The sequence below is a fragment of the Corvus kubaryi genome, unplaced genomic scaffold (assembly GCF_017639235.1).
Source record: "Corvus kubaryi isolate FWS band 111438036 unplaced genomic scaffold, C.kubaryi_AGA036_p1.0 37387, whole genome shotgun sequence".
Classification (NCBI taxonomy): domain Eukaryota; kingdom Metazoa; phylum Chordata; class Aves; order Passeriformes; family Corvidae; genus Corvus; species Corvus kubaryi.
In genome coordinates this window covers 15,040,351-15,058,900 of record NW_024581129.1, presented here as the reverse complement: position 1 = coordinate 15,058,900, position 18,550 = coordinate 15,040,351, and the positions used below count along the sequence as shown (strand labels likewise).

At 55.6% G+C, this 18,550-nt stretch overlaps 1 protein-coding gene across 9 annotated transcripts in view; it reads right to left on the bottom strand.

The window, feature by feature from the left end:
- The window catches only part of LOC121668873 (ankyrin repeat and fibronectin type-III domain-containing protein 1-like), a 245,727-nt gene that overhangs the window by 82,150 nt on the left and 145,027 nt on the right, over window positions 1-18,550 (bottom strand). For 2 of the 9 annotated variants that reach the window (XM_042037134.1, XM_042037136.1), the window contains exon 1: window positions 7,524-7,621. The exons of 5 other annotated variants lie outside the window; for them this stretch is intronic. In XM_042037134.1, the coding sequence (XP_041893068.1) occupies window positions 7,524-7,613 (90 nt within the window). In that variant the 5' untranslated portion in view covers window positions 7,614-7,621. Of the gene's footprint in view, window positions 1-7,523; window positions 7,622-8,173; window positions 8,205-18,550 lie in introns of those variants that run through there. 2 more of the 9 variants (XM_042037135.1, XM_042037137.1) reach the window with 2 other exon arrangements.

Below are 18,550 nucleotides of genomic sequence, written 5' to 3'. Positions count from 1 at the left end.
ATCATTAATTCTGCTCCTCTTCCTTCTCCTCCACTCGGAGCTCACCCCTACAGGTGCACTGTGCAGGGGAGCAGGGATCTGTGTTGGAGCAGGAGGAAGGAGCCAGGCCCTGGTCCCACAAGCCACGCCAGTGACCCCCGCCTCCCACCACCTCCTTCCCTCAGCAGTTACACCCACACAGCCGGGCTGGCTGCAGCACAGACCCTCACAGTGACCTGGGGCTCTTCATCAGCCGTGTACGGAGGACCAGCTCCACCCCAATCTGCCTTCTTGTGGGAGGAAAAGCAAGTGTGCTCAGGAGCATCTGCCAGCACCCCCATTAAACAAGCCTGTTTGCACTCCATCCTTGCCTTCCCACCCCTCGCAGCATCTTCCCAGCCCGGCTTTCCCCCACTGAGCCTCCTCCCAGCCACGCTCCCCATGCCAAGGGGGGCTCACCTGCAAACCCCTTGCAGCTCACACCACATTAAGGCTGACCCAAGCTTCAAAGCATTTCTTTACTGAGAGCTCATCCAGGAAACTTTGCTTTCCCCGCTGCTATTGTACTGCTGCATGCCTTTAGGAATTCATTCATGCACAGACAGCCACGCAGGCACGCACAGGCTCTGTGTTGGAGGCTCCCTGTGGAAGGAGCTCCCGGAGCCCTGCCGAGGCCGGCACAGCCCGACCCTGCACTTGCTGCTTCTCCAGATGGAAGAACTTGTCAAAAATTGCTGGCAAAACCAGGGGACCTTGTAAACCTGCCAGCTCCACAGCACCCAGGGTGACAGGCACGCACAGGCCTGGGCACCTTGGCTCCGTGTTGTCATCCATCCAACCCTCTGGAGTGGCAGGGAGGATGCGGGAGGTGCCGGGAGAGCCGCAGACACGGGGCTGCACAGTCACCCATGGCCAGCACCACCGTGGGGCTGCACACTCTCCCTTCTCCACCTTATTTGTCCTTCTTTTCCATGATTACAGCCTGCAAACTATTACAGCAGCTTGGAGCACATCGGGAAGGAGCTGTGCTTGGGTTTAAGTGTTTGCAGGATCAGGGCTGAGCTGTGGAGCTGAACTCGCTGCTATTTATAGCGGGAAGCCCTGAGCACAGCACGCGCTGGAGGGGAGCATGGCCGGGCCTGTGTTCCTGCTAAAACCTGGTGGTTTTTTTTATTTTGCCTCATTTTGGGGATGCCAGCTGCCTGATCTCATAATTGCATTCATGTGCTGCCTGGTATTTACAAATGGTTTTGCTATTTTTTAATCTTTGGGCACACCAGGTCATAGAGGCACAGAATGGTTTGGGTTGAAAGAGACCTTAAAGCTCATCCCATTCCACCCCCCGCCATGGGCAGGGACACCTTCTGCTAGAGCAGGTTGCTCCAAGCCCCATCCAGCCTAGCCTTGGACACTTCCATCCTCCCACATGTTTATACTCATTTATAGGTGAAGTTCTATCTTTCCTCACTGGATCAAAAAACAAAAAAGACAGGAAAAGAAGCTGGATCTGAGTAGTCAGCTCCCAGCTCCCAGGGCCTGCAGCTAATTAATTACACCCTGTCCTGCATCGTGCTCTTCACACGCGGCCCCGCGCGCCCGCAGCCTGGCTGGGTGTCAGCAGCCTGACAGCAGCTCTGCCTTCCAGCCCGGCTAATTACAGCGTGGGGAGCAAGCGAGGGTGCCCTCCCTGCCCTCCTCTTCCCTCTGCTCTCCTCTCCTCCCTTCCCATCCCGTCCCCTCCCTGCTGGCTGCTCCACTGTCACTGCAGCCTCTGACAAAGGAGCCAGGGCTGCAGCTCGGGCTGGGAAAGACCTTTCCCTGAGGCACCCACGGGAACTAGCACAAGGGTGAGGGTCTCCAGGACACTGTGTCAGGGGGTGTCCAAGGGCCCTGACCCCCAGGGATACCCGGGCAGGGGGCAGGCTGGCCACCACACCCCCACCCTACCCCACTGCAGAGCCAGGCCATTGGTCCCATCCCATCCCTGCTGTCCTTCCAGCCACCTCACCTCTTCTTGGACAGAGCTCTGCATCCCCCTTGTCTCTCCTGCTGCCTTCAGACACCCCCGGCACTGGGTCTGGAGGAACCCCTCCAGTCTGCCTGGAAAACCAAGTTCATGGGAATGTCCCCCTCCTCCGGCAGCCTCAGCCCCTCGGCAGGGACAAGGCACCAGATGTCAGCGGACACAGCGGGGTGTCCCCACCTCCACTGCCTGGGGTTTGCTGCCCACGGGGGAGCCTGGGCAGCACCAGAGGCCCCCGAGTAGGCAGCAATGCCTTTGTCTCAGTGAGTGGGACCAGGATCAACAAAGCACAACACCCTCAGGAAGTGCCCTCTGTCATCAAACCACTCCTGGGGTAGCACACGTGGGAAAAGGGGGAGGATCTGAGCAGAGCAGGGATCCGGGGGCCCTGGCTGGTCACCCGCCCCCAAGTTACTAACAGCCACGAGACCTGCAGGGACACAAATGGAGCAGCAGGAACCAAACAGAACCCAGCCCTCACACGAGACACAGAATCCTACAGTGCTGGAATGGGTTGGAAGGAACCTTAAATCTCATCCCATCCCACCCCTGCCCTGGGCAGGGACACCTTCCACTAGCCCAGGGTGCTCCAAGCCTGGCCCAGAACATGTCCTGGGATCCAGGGGCAGCCACAGCTTCTCTGGACAACAACATCCACCCACAGTTCAAAACACCATTGGAGAGCAGCTCTCTCATGCTTTTGGCCCTGAAAGTGGCTCCCCAAGGTCACACAACACCTGACTCAAACAGTGTCAGTGTGAATCCCCACTCCTGGGAACGTGACTGCCACCACAAAATGATCTTAACTGCTCCTAGCCCTGGAGGAAGAGCAGGGCTGTTTGCAGAATGGCATGCCTACCACGAAACAAGGCTGCTGCTCACAGCTGGCCTCTCCATCACCCTCCCCTTCCTCCTCAGTAGCCAGCACTGAGCCCAATGCACAGGAAACCTGCTCCTCCTGCACTGCTCATCCCCGGGGAGCTGATGGGGCTGGGCAAGCCACGTGCTACAAAAGGCTACAACACATTCCTGGGGTGCTGCCTCAGCTTTACCCCAAGCCAACAGGAGCTAAAATGTGCTTTGGTCAGGACAGGGAGAGATGTGACTTGGAGGGAGAACCTGAGCTGCACCAATCCAGAGCAAACCCACTGCTCAGACATAGCAGGAACCACCTCGCTACCTGGGTAACACTGCAAGGTCTGTTCTGAGCACCCCTTTGCCACCATCCCTGGCCCAAGGTAACTCCTCTAGGCCTAAAAATTCACTTTTACTCTCAAGTTAAAAGTGTTTGTTTTTTTAAATAGGGCTTGTATGGTATGAACCAACCCATTCTGGAGCAGCAAGCTCTCCGAAATTCATATGAAGCTGTGGCTGCCCCATCCCTGGAAGTGCCAGGTTGGACGGGGCTTGCAGCACCCTGGGACAGTGGAAGGTGTCCCTGCCCACAGCAGGGGGTGGAAGGAGATGGGCTTCAAGGTCCCTTTGAGATGGGTCCCTTCCATCCCAAACCATTCCATGATTCTAGGATAATATGCCACAGGTTTTTGGGAGCATCACCAACGTGAGCAGAGAAAAATTGACAAAAACTTTATCTATTTTGGTTACAGGTGAGGCTTTAAGAAGAAAGAGCCCCTGGAGCTTTACACATTTCTCTTGGAACAGCCTTTCCTGAGGGATGGAAGCACTGGTTCAGTCCTGGCCACCCACTTCTCATCCAGACAGGAGAGAAGAAGGAGCCAGGGGACGAGGATAGCCCTCCATCCCCACAAAGCACACAGCTTCCCACAAAGCCACCCTGCCTGGGAGTAAGACTGAGGTCAGCAATAAGGTGGGGACAACAACGACCTTGCCATGTCCCCAAGTCCCAAGTGGAAAGGGGCTGGGACAGCCAGTCCCTCACTGCTCCTGCAACTGCATCTGTACCCTGAGCACTTACACAGGCTCCAGCCAGCCAACCACCACCGTTAGGAATCAAACTCCATAAAGGAAGCACAAGACACACTACAGAATAAATTGAGTACATTAGAAAAAGCCCGGAGGGGAAAAATAGATTTTTGGAACGTGTTCTCAATCTCATTAATTGGGAAGACAGCCTTGGAGGGGGAAAAAAATGATTATATCCTCCCCAAACCATTATCCGCTCTTCAGAGTGTATCATATGAAAACAGTTATATAAAAGAATAAATTATATTTGGAATGGCAAGAACCCCAGAATAAAGCTAGGAACTCTGATGTTCCCATATAAAGATAGGAGACAGTTATCTGTTCCAAATTTTCCAGTTTTCTGCTGCGCCAATTCAAATTCACTACATACCAGCATGGCCATATAAAGGGGACTCCACCCATGTGAGCTTGGAAAGAGCAGTAATCCCCCAAACTATCAATTTAATGTATGGGGATAGAAAATGAGGGAAGAATGTTCTCCCAGAAGGAGCGCTCTGTTAACGACATGGCACAGGGCTCCAGAACGTGCACACAGGAATATCATTTACAGGGACTTCTGCGTTGTGAGACCCGAGCTGAAATGGAGATTTCTGCACGCAGACACCATCGATGCTGCACATTAAATGTCCGTTTCCAGATCCAATGCAAACTTCATTTTTGTTTTATTTTCTACTATTTGCTCAGTGTCACGTTTCTTGGCCGGCACTAGGAAATCCTCTCTTCCTTGGGGGTTTGTAAATTAATTTTCAGCCCATCTTGCTCAGGCTTTTCCCTGAGCAGCAGGGGAGTGAGGATGGCTCGGGGCAGGGCTAGCACCAGGCAGGGTCCTCTCAGGGTCCTCTGACCCCTGTGGAGATGTTCCAGTCCCAGGCTGGGATGCAGGTGCTGACCACAGCACCCACCCATGCAGGAACCCCCACACGGGCAGCCTCAAGCTCCCCCTACCCTGCACTGGATCCGAGGTGGATAAAAACCCTCCTTTTTCCTGGATTTCTGCAGATGCAACACAGCGTTGGGAATGCTGTTAGCATCAGCACATGGCACTGGTGTGGGCGCAGCAGCGAGGGGCAGGTGACACAAACACGGGAGGCAGGATGTGACCCTGAGTCTGGCCACCTACTCCCGAGCCCCCAGGAACGTGTTGTGGTGTTTGAAACTGCACAACGAGCTGGTTCCTTGCCTGAACTGCACAAACAATGCCCTAAGTGCAGGTGCTAGCCTTCCAAGTTTCCTTTCCTGTTTGGAATTCCTATGCAGAAGATCCAGGGAGTGTCCCAGCAGCTCCATATTCCTCCCACCAGTCCTGTGGAGCCACTGCTCACAGCACCAGGTGAGAAGATGGGAAGGACAGCTAGGAGATGGAAATCTGGGCCAGGACATGGAAATGAGGGCTACAGCCTATCTTTCATCAGTTTTTAAACCAGTCAAGGGCCGGGGACAGACCCCCCTTGTCACTGGTCTGAAGCTTCCAGGTCCTTCTCCCTGGAAGTGTCCAAGGCCACTTTGGAGGGGGCTTGGAGCACCCTGGTCTAGGGGAGGGTGTCCCTGCCCATGGCAGGGGGTTGGTACAACACAAGCTTTAAGCTTCCTTCCAACCCAAACCATTCCACGATTTTACGAAGAAGCAGCCTGAAGAAGAAATTATTTCCTCCAGCTCTGCCAATCTACTAAAAATCATTACAAAACAAAACCAAAAGATAAAACCTGAAAAGTAAGAACCTTCTAGAAAGACCTCTGCTCATGCCCTGAGACCCTGATGAGGACCAGCAGCACCACATCTGAGCTCCCCCCGCACCATAGGCACCGCGCGGCACCGGCGCCGGAGCCGGCAGCGCCCTGGAAAGGAGCCGGCAGCCAACAGCGAGCCCTGTCCAAGCCATCAGGATGGATATGCAGATAAACCAGGTCAGAGAAGTGTTTCCATCCCGGCCAGACAGTGACTAAGAGACGGCATTAATTTGTTACTCAGCCCAAGCTTAACTTTTCAGGCCAAGAAGAGCCAAATGGTCGTTCCAAGTGAAAAAATACTGCAGGATGCATTCCTTTGCCCTGTCCCAGGAATACCCAGGGATTCATGATTTCAAGATGGAGCTGACAGCTCTTTCATCTATCACTAAGAATAACAAACCAACCTTTCTGGTTTTCTTTTCTTTCCCCAAATGCTGTTTACTGGTCACAAGAAGCCACACGTCATGCTCCCACACCGCTCCAGGGAGGTGGGGCTGGATGAGCTCCACATGCTCTCAGAGTGGCACAGCGAACCACCACAGACAACAGGAAGTTGTTTTATTGGCAGTCCTGCTGTCAGCACAGAGAATGGAGTGCATGTAAGGGAGCACCCACCTTCCACCCCTCTCTGGACTCAGCGTGAAGGCTCCCGGGAGCTTTACCAGGCATGTGAGACTGAGAACACAAATGACAAACCCTTTGCAGCTTGAAAGACCTTCCAAATTTATTCAGAATTTGAGAACCTGCTCCAGCACCTGTGCCTGTTGCACTGCCTGGTTGGGACAGTCCCCACACGACAGCAGGTACAGGACAGCAGCTCCGTGCCAGGGTGCATGCCCAGGTGAAGGGACAGCAGCCCAATGCCTCACTGCAGGGCCCAGTGACCCCTACACCACACAGCCGGTTGGGTATCACCAGAACCTATCACACAACAGCCTTTTATTTATTTTTGCCTTCTGGGGCCTCCAGAAAATGGTGTTTTCAATGACTGGACTCAGAGACTTGTCCAACATCCTGCCAAGACGGGGGCAGTTGTGCCCAGGGAGAGGCATCCCCAGCCCCACTGGTGCCCTCCTGTCCCCAGGCTGAGGCTGCAAGGCCTGGGGCACAGCAGGGTCCCTGGGGTGCCCCACACCACTACAAAGCATTTGTTCCTGCAGGCAGAGGAGGTTTGACGCTGTCAGCCTGGCCAAGTGCTGCACAGCAGAGCTCTAGGCAAACACTGCCACAGGGCTCACATCCAACTGCATCCGCAGATGGAGCAGAAGGGATGTCCATGACACAGGACAGCCTTGGTAAATCCTGGCAGAGAGCTCACACCATGTCACACCCACATCTTGTTTTATAAAACCATGTGCTGTCTCACAGTGGGTCAGGTCAGAGCTGTGCAGAGCTTTCAGCCCCAGCACCCCTCTCCTGAAAAGCTTCCAAACCAGCTCTGCCAAGGGGCCATGATCCAGAGCTCCAAATCCACCTCCCTGCGGCCACCCAGCACGAGAGCTGGTACCACACACTGCTGCCTGGCCCCTCTGGCACCCAAACCCTTCTCCTCCACCACTCAGGACCTGGGAACCAGTTTCAATCCATAACCAAACAAGCCTAAGGAATGCCTGTGGGACAGTGGCGTGATGGGAGAGCCCAGAGAGGCCCAGCCCCACGAAGGATCTCGGGGGCAGCACGCTGTCACCTGAGGGACAGCACGGTGACAGTCCTCGTGGAAACCAGGGAGACGGGGCCCACCTGGTCCCCAGAAAACCCCAGCCAGCTCCAGCTGGGCTGGGCTGCTGTAGGAGGGCAGCCCAGCCCAGCATCCCCAGGCAAGGCAACGCGCACGGAGAGAGGCTCTTACATTGAGGCAGGGCATCCTCCCGCGGCAGCCGAGGCGACTCGGAAGGGCTGTGCCGAAAGGCAGCGGCCGCTCGGGAGGCAGGTGACACATCCTGCGTGCAAAAGGCACATCTCCAACCCGCTGGGGCTTTCAGGGCTGGGCAGGGCTCCTGCTCCTCCCCGTGCCGCCCACAGCCCTTCCTTGTGGCACCTACTCCCGGTCCCACCCTGCGGCTCCTGCCATGTCCTCGTGCTCACCCCATCCCACCGGCTCCTGCCAGCTCCGGGTCGGAGGGCATGGGAACCCTCCAAAACTAGGGTAAGGATTGGGCCAAGCCCACACCCCATTTAGCCATGGCTCAGAGCCACGGCAGCTCAGGGCCAGCTGCTGCAATGCCACTGGAGAGATCACCCCTCTGGCGTGTCCCTTGTCGGGCACAGCCCCTCCTCTGGCACGTCCTCCCACACACAGGGGTCTGTGCAGAGCTCACCTCTGCGCTCCACAGGGCAGCAGTCCCCCAGGATGCTTGCTGGGCCCATCTGGCCTTCGCCACAGCCAGAGCCACAAAGTCTTTATGAACCCCGTGAAAAAAACAACTGCCTTGAATTCATTTCTGCTTTTTCCCAGCAAATCTCTTTGGTACCCCCCTAGTCTGATGTGAAATCACTCACCATCTCTGTAGTTCTCAGAGCTGCACAGAGGTCCCTGTTTCTTCCCTATCTTTCTCTTCTTCCTTCTTCTCTCCTCCTTGTCCTCCTCCTCTCCCTCCTGGGTGGCCGGGCTCTCCCTGCCGGGAGGGCAGCAGCCTATTCCAAGATTCCTATCCGGCCGCCCACAGCCTCTCCCAACAATTACAGGCCTCTGCGGCTGTCCCAGGTAAGCAGCAATGACAGACCTCGAGGCAACTTCCATGGAAATGTCTGTTCAGAGGCAAAGTTACCCATCCCTGCCAACTCCTGCCTGAAGAGGAGCATCCTGCACGCCCCGGCAGCGTGACGATCCCAAACCACCCGATGGAGGGAGATGAAATGACAACCCGTCCCTAGAAAACAAGGGTGTAAGTATTCCCTAGGGTCCCTGCATCATTCCAGTGGCCCCATCCCCAGTCCCGTGGCTCCTTCCCAGCACAGACAGGTCTGTGGGGCTGGGGTGGCCACCCCAAAAGCTTGCACAAGCCCACCATTTGCAAAGACAAAGTGATCCTTTAATGCCACATCCACACCCAAAGGTTGCTGGTGAAAACCCACGGGACAATCTCTGGCAGGCACAGTCGAGATGTGGGTGCTGGGGCACTGGGCAGTGCAGGGGAGGGCCCTGGGCAGCGGCTGCAGGAGAAGCCTCAACCCCTGAGCTCAGGGTGGAGCCACTCCCCGGAGAGGCCCAGCCGGGGTGGCAGTGGGGCACAGGGTGATGGGCTGTGGCTCTCACCAAACACTCGCTTCCTCTCTGACTTCTTGGGTGTGATCACAATGAAAGCCCAGAACCCCCATCCAAAGGGCAAAGCTGGGAATTCCCAGCTCCAGCAGACACCAAGCCCACGCTGCTGATAGGAACTGCTGGTATAAGGTACAGCAAACTCTCCTCTCCCCACAAACCCCTCCATGTTCCACGAGCAGCGAATGGCATTGTTCCCATCCCACAGAAGCCAGTGAAGCCATCGCTCCCTTGCCTTATGCCAGTGTGACTGTCAGCCCTGCCCAGCAGCACTGGCCCTGCCAGATCAACGCTCAGCACAGACTCACCCCAGCTTCCCTGTGCTTTGAAAACAGCAGCCTCCGACCTCAGGAGGGGTTTGTGCCCTCAGCAGGGTCCTGTGTTCCCCACTCCCACGGTCTGTCCCATAAAAGCCCTCCCACCTCCCTGCTAAGCAGGACAACCAGAACCCCCAGTCCTGTCCATCCACTGCCCAGAGGCAGCAGCACTGCAAGGAGCTCCCCGGTCACTTCCCACTGGTCTGCCTGTGTATCTGAGGGACACGTGGCAGATGGGCACGCCAGGGAGGATGCAGGAGCCTCTGGTCCAGCACAAGCTTGTGGCAAGTGAACAGCACCCAAATCTCGCTGACCACAGGTGGAGAGAGTGACTTAGAAATAAATGTGAGCATAGATCTTCGGGAAGGGCAAGGAGGGAAAAGGGTGAGGAAGAACTGGCTGAACTGGGATAAAGACACTCCTGCATCCAGACCCCATTTCTCTCCAGAAAAAGCCAGAAGCTCACCAGGAGTTTGTGTTAAAACCTCTGATCTTCACTGGGGTTTCAGCCCCGGGCACTGCATGTTCACACAGCCAGGGACAGCCACTGCCCAAATTCAACTTTAATCCGAATAGCATTTAGAAGATATTCCAGGGATTAAGTGACCTGACAAGCCACAGGCACACCCAGGGACAGAAAAGTAATGCTGTGTGTCACAACAGGGCTGTGATCACATGGCCCTCCTGGCACTCAGCCCATGTGCCTCAGTTTACCCAGTCATTATGGGCAGGTGCGGCACTGCCCAGCTCCTGCAGGGCAGGGGGAGGTCAGGTGCATATCATGGAATCATGGGATCATGGGATCATGGAATGGCTTGGGTTGGAAGAGACCTCAAAGCCCATCTCATTCCCACCCCCTGCCATGGGCAGGGACACCTTCCACTGGCCCAGGCTGCTCCAAGCCCCAATGTCCAACCTGGCCTTGGACACTGCCAGGGATCCAGGGGCAGCCACAGCTGCTCTGGGCACCCTGTGCCAGGGCCTGCCCACCCTCCCAGGGAACAATTCCTTCCCAATATCCCATCTAACCCTACTCTCTCTCAGTTCAAAGCCATTCCCCCGTGTCCCATCACTACATGGCCTTGCAAATATATATATATATACACACACACACACAGAGCCTCCCACGCACACGTATTATACACGTATTTGTCATTTGTGTTTAATAGTGCTGTTCCCAGGACTGCTCCCAGGGGAAGCACAGCCCCGTGCTGCTTTGGCTGGGGGTCGGGATGAACAAGCAGGAGGAGGGAGGAAAGCCATGGCCCTGGGGGGTCTGCCTGCAATCAGGCAGCATTTCAGCAGTGGTGAGGGAAGAAATTAAAGAAATAAATCGTATTTCGTTCGTGCTTGGTGAACACTCACTAGAGAGTCATGATGAAACCACGCATATGCTTTTCCAGGCAGGAGCCAGTGGTGCTGGGAATCACGGGCTGGTCCCGGGGTGGCACAGGGATGTGGGTACTCACAGCAGGAACAGGATGGATGCTGATGGGGAGTGAGGTGTCAGAGCACAAGGAGCTCCGGCTGGGGATGTGGGGTAAAGCAATGGATTTGCTGTGCCTGAAAAACTGAGCTGAGATGGGATGGTGGGAGAGGAGCTGAGGGAGGAGAGGGGACGTGCAGCCCTGCAGCTGGCACAAGAGGGGCAGCAGAAAACTCCCTTCACAGACCCTGCCCGATGCCACCACGGCACTGCTGGGGCTGGGGACCACCTGCTCCCCTGCCTGTCCCCTGCCCTCGGGAATGAGCTGGCCAGGAGCATCCCAACGCCTCGGGATTCCCAGCAGCAGCAGCAGCAGAGTGGGCATGGCCGCCTGCTAAAGAAAAAAAGGAATTAGCAAAGCCATTTTTGGGGCAAAAAGGCCCTTTTTGGAGAGGAGGGGAGGGAAAAAAAAAAAAAGAAAAGGGAAAGACAAAACCGCTGTGTAAGAGATTGGGGGGGGGGGGGGAGAGTTGAAAAAAAATCCCTGGGGAATTGTGGAGAAGAAGAAAGAGCATAGACACGCCAGGCGAGCTGGAGCGAGAGCCAGGGAGCAGGAAGCGCCTAACTAGGATGGAGACAGAGATACTACAGAGCCCTGGTGACGTCATGCCGGAGTCGCAGCGGTTTCCAAAACAACTCCAAACTCCAGCGCCCAGAGAGGGAGTGAGGAGTGCGGAGAAGTGGAAACGAGATGGGGCTCGGCGCTCAGAGGGAGCTGGAACAGGAGCTGGAGGCGTCTGCGGAGCCGAGCCTGCTCCCAGCTCCCCGTCGGTTTGCTCTGGCGGGACGGGCTCTGGGGAGCCGGCAGCCACGGAGACAGAGGTTATTGTAGAGCCAGGCAGCATCAGAAAGGAAATTCCTGAGGGTGTTTTCCTAATTGACACGTACAATGAAGTTACAGTCCCCCAAAGCCCTCGCTGCAAGAAGGTAAATGCTGGATGCTCCCAGAAGCAGAGCCAAGGAGTGAGCAACAGCAGAGCCGGCGACCCAGAGGAAATAAATCTGCACTAAATGGGAACCACACACAGAGAGCTGTCCCGATGGCAGCGGGCGGCTCTGCCCCAGCCTGTTCGGATTAGAGGGTTTTATGGCTGTGCTGGCCCTGGGGAGCCCGGCCAAGGCGGCTGGGTCGGCTCAGGGCTGTGTGAGGAGGGTGGAGAACAAAGTGAGAAGGCAGAGTGAACCCCCAGGGTCAGGCTACAGTGCCCCTCGTCCAGGGCTTGCCATGTGGGGCTGCCCCTGTGCCCCCAGCCCACCCCACAGCTGCTGGGGGGGTATGGCAGCCCCGGCACCCACCCTATGGATGAGGGGGCACAACAGCCGTGGTGACTTTTCCTGTCTCCCAGCCCCAGGTGTGTTTCTGCCGGAGGCTGCAGGAATTCCTGAAGGTTCTCCACCGCCTGCCTGGCCAGAGCCAAGCCCAAGGCAGCACCTGGGTGCTCCCACAGCTTTGCTCTCACAGCTTCACCTCCTGCCAGGCTGGAGCCTGCCTGCTCTCACAGGCCTGTGCTGCTGCTAATTGGCACAGCCGTGACTGGGCTGTCCTGGGGCCGGGGCAGATCCTGGAGGTCTGGTATCCTGCAGCAATCCAGGCCTGGGTCCTGCCAGGACACAGGGATCCCCGCTCTGTAGCACTGCTGCACATGGGATGAACCTGCTTGGGCTCAGTGCTGTCCTACAGCTCCCACAGCTCCTGCCAAGGGATGCAGCACGCAGGGAACACTGCCCAACACTGGCCAAGGAGGACGGGTGTCAGGGCACACCTGCAGGCTGCTGGAGGGGTCCAGGGTGGGAATAGGACCCAAGAGGGGTGAGCAGGGCACAGTCACCTCTCTGCCTCCAAACCTGTGACAAGCCGCAGGAGGGCACAGGCTGCACGAAGCAAGTTTGGCCATGAGCCCGCCTTGCAAACCACCCAGGGAAATCCTTGGGAAGGCAACAAGACCTCCGAGCTGGCGAGACAGGCGATTGTTAGGACGGAACTGTCCAGAGATGCCCTCGGTGCCGGCACAGCCACGTCCCCTGTGCACACGCTGGATGGCTCGGAGCCGGCAGCACCGGCTGGCCACGGCAGCAGCCCCTGCCTGTCACCCTCCCTGGGCCCCTTCCCGGCTCCCTGGTTAAATCCCACCACGGCTGCTTTCCTGCCCGGGGGCGAGGAGAGCCTGACTCACGCACTAGCAGAGATTAATAAGCGAGCAGAGGAGCCGGGCTCATCCTCTGAGCCGGCAGCTGAATCACCGGGCTCCGGCTGCCTCGCGCGTTGTTCCAGCGCTGAGTCAGTGCTGCTGCGCAGGGGAACAACGGCAGCGAGCGAAATTTGTGGCCTGTGAAATGCAGCAGCACGGAGAAATCAAAAAAGCACTGTTGCTGTAAGCAAGCTAATAGGGCTACCCACAGAGTCCCAGAAAAGCAGTGCTCTGGGCTCCAGCTTCCCCCCAGCAGAAATCCAAGCCCCAGCCTCTCGCAGGGGCGCTGCGCTCTGCAGCAGCAGTTTTCTTCCTGCTTAAAAGCTGCCACCTCTGTATTTATCATTTTTTTATGCTCAATCTTAATCGGATGATGTGGTCTGGTTGTTCCTCCCGCCCTGGCTGGGCTGCACGTGCACTGCACACAGATATCCCAAGCCTTCCCCATCCCTGGCAGTGTCCAAGGCCAGGTTGGACGGGGCTTGGAGCAGCCTGGGATAGTGGAAGGTGTCCCTGCCCACGGCAGGGAGGTCGAATGAGATGAGCTTTAAGGTCTTTCCAACCCAAACTTACGCTATTCCCACAGCTCCCAAACTCACAGTCCAGGTCTACCACTTCCTCCAAAAGTACAAGCTGGGATTTTGAAGGATGAGCGGAACAGTAATTCCTGGAGAAAGTTCTGTCTCAGGGCAAGTCACAACCACCCTTCTCAAACCCTCCAGATCATCTCTAGCTGCCAGGCTGCCAGCGTTCTCCATCTCTCCCAGGTAAGGAGGAAGTCCCACTCTAGCCAGGTGTGCCAGCCCCCTTTTGCCACCCCAGAACAGCTCCTGCCATACAGCAACGTGAACAGCCACCACTAGCTGGGCCTTGCAAAATGAATCATATTTCACCTCAAAATGAAGCAAAAGCCTCCCGCACTCAACATCCTGCTTCCTGTGGTTGGGAGGGAGTGTCTCAAGTCCTCTTAGGGTCCGTGTCCACCCACAAGTCACACACTTGGCAACCTGGAAAGTACTTTGCTGATACACAGGACACAAAAACTTGGAGAAACAAGGGCCTAGAACCTGGATTCATGAAGCAGAGAGATGGGAATCACCTTGAGAAACAGGGCCAGCTGCTGGTCTGTCCTTAAACACAGCCCTGAATTACCAACATCACTGTGCCCTAAGTGCCTCTTTCTGATCATATCACCCCCAGACGAGTCTCAACCTCCCCTGACACCAGCTAATGACTGGGCTTTGAAGGTGCTGCATGGCAGCAAGTTCTGCAGGTTGATGGGAACATGTGGCAGCGCTGATCTCCTTCCTTCTAGCCTGGTGTAACATCCTTCTGCCCTAGAGAAGGGCCCAGAAGGGCCCAAAGGACACACCAGGAGTCACAGCATCACCCCACAACCACCAACCCCCCAGTGCAGCTCTGGGAGCCTCTGCACCCCAGACGGGTGGTGCCAGCCCTGAGCGCTGCCAGCAGCCCCTCCACCCGCCGTGCCCCACTCTGGGCTGGCCGCAGTGGGGTGGTGCTGGGCAGGTCCCACACGAGCACAACGGGAAACCTCCCTGTCCATCATCCAGCCCAGTGTCATCGAATCTCCAGCCACCCCAATCTCAATGAACCATCAACCTGAAATAAAACAAAATCCACTCAAAATCCCAGCAAGCACCAGGCTGCCTCTGTTTGCTCTTACAAGGATCTAATTCAGGTCTAATAGGACAGTTATTATGATATATTAAATGAGTGGCAATTGATTATTAAGAGCTTATTCATTGGACCTGGGCAGATGGGTAATCAGATACCTGCCTATTACATAGCTGTGAAACCACTCTGAATATGCTTCTAATGACCAAGTGATATTTACTTAACATTCAATATCCATCACTAGGAAAGGTCTCTCTAGATTTAATAAGCCTCTGTTATTTTATGTTTAATTAAATACCATCCACTATTAAAAACATATTTAACTGAGGTCGAAACCAGTAAAAACTGTATCTTATAACATAGCTGTTAAACCTCAAATATCTTCTTAATGATTAATTGGGATTTAGCACATGATCGCTGTCCTACCGAGAGCGGATGGAAAGCGGAAGCTCAACGATTCAGGGACCAAAGTGCTTTGCTTCTGCAAACAATTCTGCTGGTTAAATGGCTTGGCTAATAAAAATAAAACAGAGCAGTGGGAGCCTCGGTTCCTACGTCACCCAACTTTGGAAAATTCAGAATCCAGCACAGTCACTTGCACAGTGCCCAGCAACTCGCACGGCCACACGGGGAGCCAAGACCACCATCATCCTCCCAGGGATCTGGCTACCACAGGTGCATTCCTGCAGGCCACGACATCAGCAGGACCTTTCCAGAGCTGCTGTGCCCCAGCTTCAAGGCAGAAGTTCTGGAGCAGTGGGCCAGGGGACTACTGATGGGACAGTTCCAATTGGGATTGTGAATGGCATCCTTTCTGCTTGGGCTGGCCAGCTGGGGCAGTTCAGTGGTCCATCACACCCACCAGTTCCCCCAGCAGAAACAACAGTGCCTGGAAGAAGCTGGAGACAGCTTTCATAGAAGCATGTAATGATTTGTGTTGGAAGGATCTTAAAACTCATCCCATTTCAACCCCCTCCCACAGGCCAGGACACCTTCCATAGCCCAGGTTGCTCCAAGCCCCATCCACCCTGACCTAGGCCACTGCCAGGGATGGGGCAGCCACAGCTTCTCTGGGCACCCTGCTTGCCACAGTGGTCCGAAACTTGGATGTTAAAAACAAAGAGATGCGTCAGGCCAAGGGAGCAGTGAGCTCCCAGAACCAAGGGCCCTGGGAGCACAAGTCCTGCAGGAGCGGCAGACTGAGGACAGATGTTTCTGTCACTGCCCTGCACAAGTGTCCTCCATGCCCTCTGCTACAGGCAGCCCTGGACACACACAGTACACACAGCGTGTGCTTCCTTCACCTCTGGGCACAGGGACAGCTGATGGGGGAAAAGAGCCTCTAGGCAAGGGGGAACAAGCTTGGACAGGGAGCAGGGGAAAGTCCAAAGCATGTCAGCGCTTGGAAAAAAGCCATTCCACCTCAGTGACCTCCTGAAAGAGGGTTTATTTTTATTGGTTTTGTTTTGAAAGACCTTGAAAGCAAAATCTGATACTAGCAAAGTATTAAATATAGCAGTACAGACCCACGTGGAGTGCACAAGAAAACAATTTCAGAATAGAAACGGCAAGAATGTCTACAAACACTGAGAAAAATACCAAGAGAGGGAAGCCAAGAGGGTCCTTTCTTTCTGTTGTTTCCCTCACAGCCTCAGGCACGCTGGGGAAGTCGGGGTTAGACCGTGGGCTGCGTGCTTCAGTCCTGGGAAATGAGTCAAGAGCCTGGAACGTGTGCTCAGCACCCAGCACAGCCAGGGCAGCCCTGGGCTATGAGCTCATGGGCTTCCTCAGAGGGACCCTGGTGGGTCAGACCTGGGCTTGCAGTGCTCCAGAGAGAGGCACAGAGGGAGCATCCCAAGGGAACTGCTGGATGGGCTTGGAGATAGCCAAAGCTCTTTGCCAAAATCATGTCCCAAGAGTGAATCATCATCCTGCCATGAATGACACACCAAAGGGATAAGAAAACATTCCCCGTGTCTGACAAGGCACTGTGCTATGCACAAGGGGGGCTCTAAATATCCACATGGAAAAGATGTTTTTGGAGGAAAACCTCGATGCTATTCGATGTTTCTAAAAACAGGAGTCTCTGGGAGTCACGGAATCCCAGGATGATTTGGGTTGGAAGGGACCTTAAAGCCCATCTCATCCCACCCCCTGCCATGGTGGGATGAGATCTTCCACTGGCCCAGGCTGCTCCAAGCCCCTTCCAACCTGGCCTTGGACACTGCCAGGGATCCAGGGGCAGCCACAACTGCTCTGGGGAAGAAGAAGAAGTCTTTGTTTCCTTTTTCTTCACCAGAGAAGTCCAAGAGAGTCCAAGCAGGAGAGATCCAAGAACCTCAACCAGAGGGAAGCAGTTCAGAGCAGTTCAGTGCCAGCCAGGCAGAGGCTGCCTCCACAGAGGCTGCAAGGACAGGACATGAATCTCTTGGGAGGACGCTTGTGAAGTAACCTTGCCATCAAAAACACTCTATCACCTCCCAAATTTGAGGAGGAAAGTCCAGCTGGATTTCATTTCCTTCCCCAAGCACTGCTGTGTCTGTATTTGTATATATACAAATACACCAACGACCTCCCCACCCTCACCACGTCCCTCCCATGCAGGAGCCCCAGCAGCAGGGCAGGCAGGCCCAGGAGATACCATCTGGGCTGCTTCAAAGCCACGCAGCTGATTAAGGAAATGGCAGAGGTGCCTGTCTGGGGGATATGGTGATTAAGGATGTCTCCATCTCCCATCAGCCTTGGAGAACTGCTGCAATATTGCCCAGTGCCCCACAATGCCATGGGAGGAGCTCCACACCTGATGTGTGCTGTCTCATTCTGGAGAACTCAGAGGACATGAGGAGTGAGGAGGAAGCCTCTGGAGGCGGATCCCTTGTCCAGTGGAGGAGAGCAAGACATCTGCTCCCAACACATCCATGTCCACTGGACAGGGCTGGGCTTTCCTCTTTCCCCTCCTTCAGACAGAAACCACTGCTCATTTAGAGTGAGTTAATCTCACTTTCGATCAACGCTTCACAAGAGCCTCACAACCTACAACTGCATTTTGGGATCTACAAATGGCTCCCACGGGGTATGGGAGGCCTCGGGAGCTGCTCCAGCACAAACACAAGGGTTTGCCTGCTTCAAATGTTCTCTTTGTATCCTTGCAACCCCAAGGTTCCCAAGAAGGAAGGGAGCACCTTTTCCACCAATCCAGTCCTCCAGCCGGGGCTCCGGGCGACATCCTGCCGAGTTTGAGTGTTTCCAGGAAAAACTTCAGGGCTGAACAGAGAAGGGCCCAGGTGGGTATCACAGATGTGTGGGATAAGGAGACAGAAGGGCTCTAAGAGCCTCCACAGAGGCCCCGTTGCAAGTTTCCTTCCACAACAACCAGGACATCCTCACTCGAAGCTGAGGCAGGGCCGGCCAAGCCCTCATGGAGTTGGACAACCCAACAGACACAGGGCTCACAACAGAGCCAAATGCCACTTCTGCTCCTGCTGGATGTTTGTCACGTCACTTGGGAAACATCACCAGGCCCATCCTCCTCTCCATGCCTGCACCAGAGGCGTCTTCTCCAGTCCATGGCAACACGGGGGTACCCAAACCTGCTCCTCCCCTGCTCCACACCCCCACCCACACCAGCCAACGGCGCTCTGGTGATGCCCATTTCCCTCCATCACCTCCATGGCACTCCGGACACCCAGCCCAGGCACCACCATGTCTCTGTTGGGACAGGCAAATCCCATCCCTCCTCCCCCCTGCCTCAGTTTCCTCCACAGCAGAAGCAAACCAGCCTGTGGGTGCCATCCCACCCCAACCCCAGCAACACAGCCCGGCCTAACTCATCCCAGCCTGAAAATGCCCCGAGATCCCCCCTCCACCGCCGCCTAAATCCCGAGCTGCTGTTTGTTTAACCCCGGTGTGCAGATGGAGGCAAGCACCTAAACCCACAGCCCCACAGCCCTCCCACAGCCCCACAGCCATCCCACACAGCCCCAC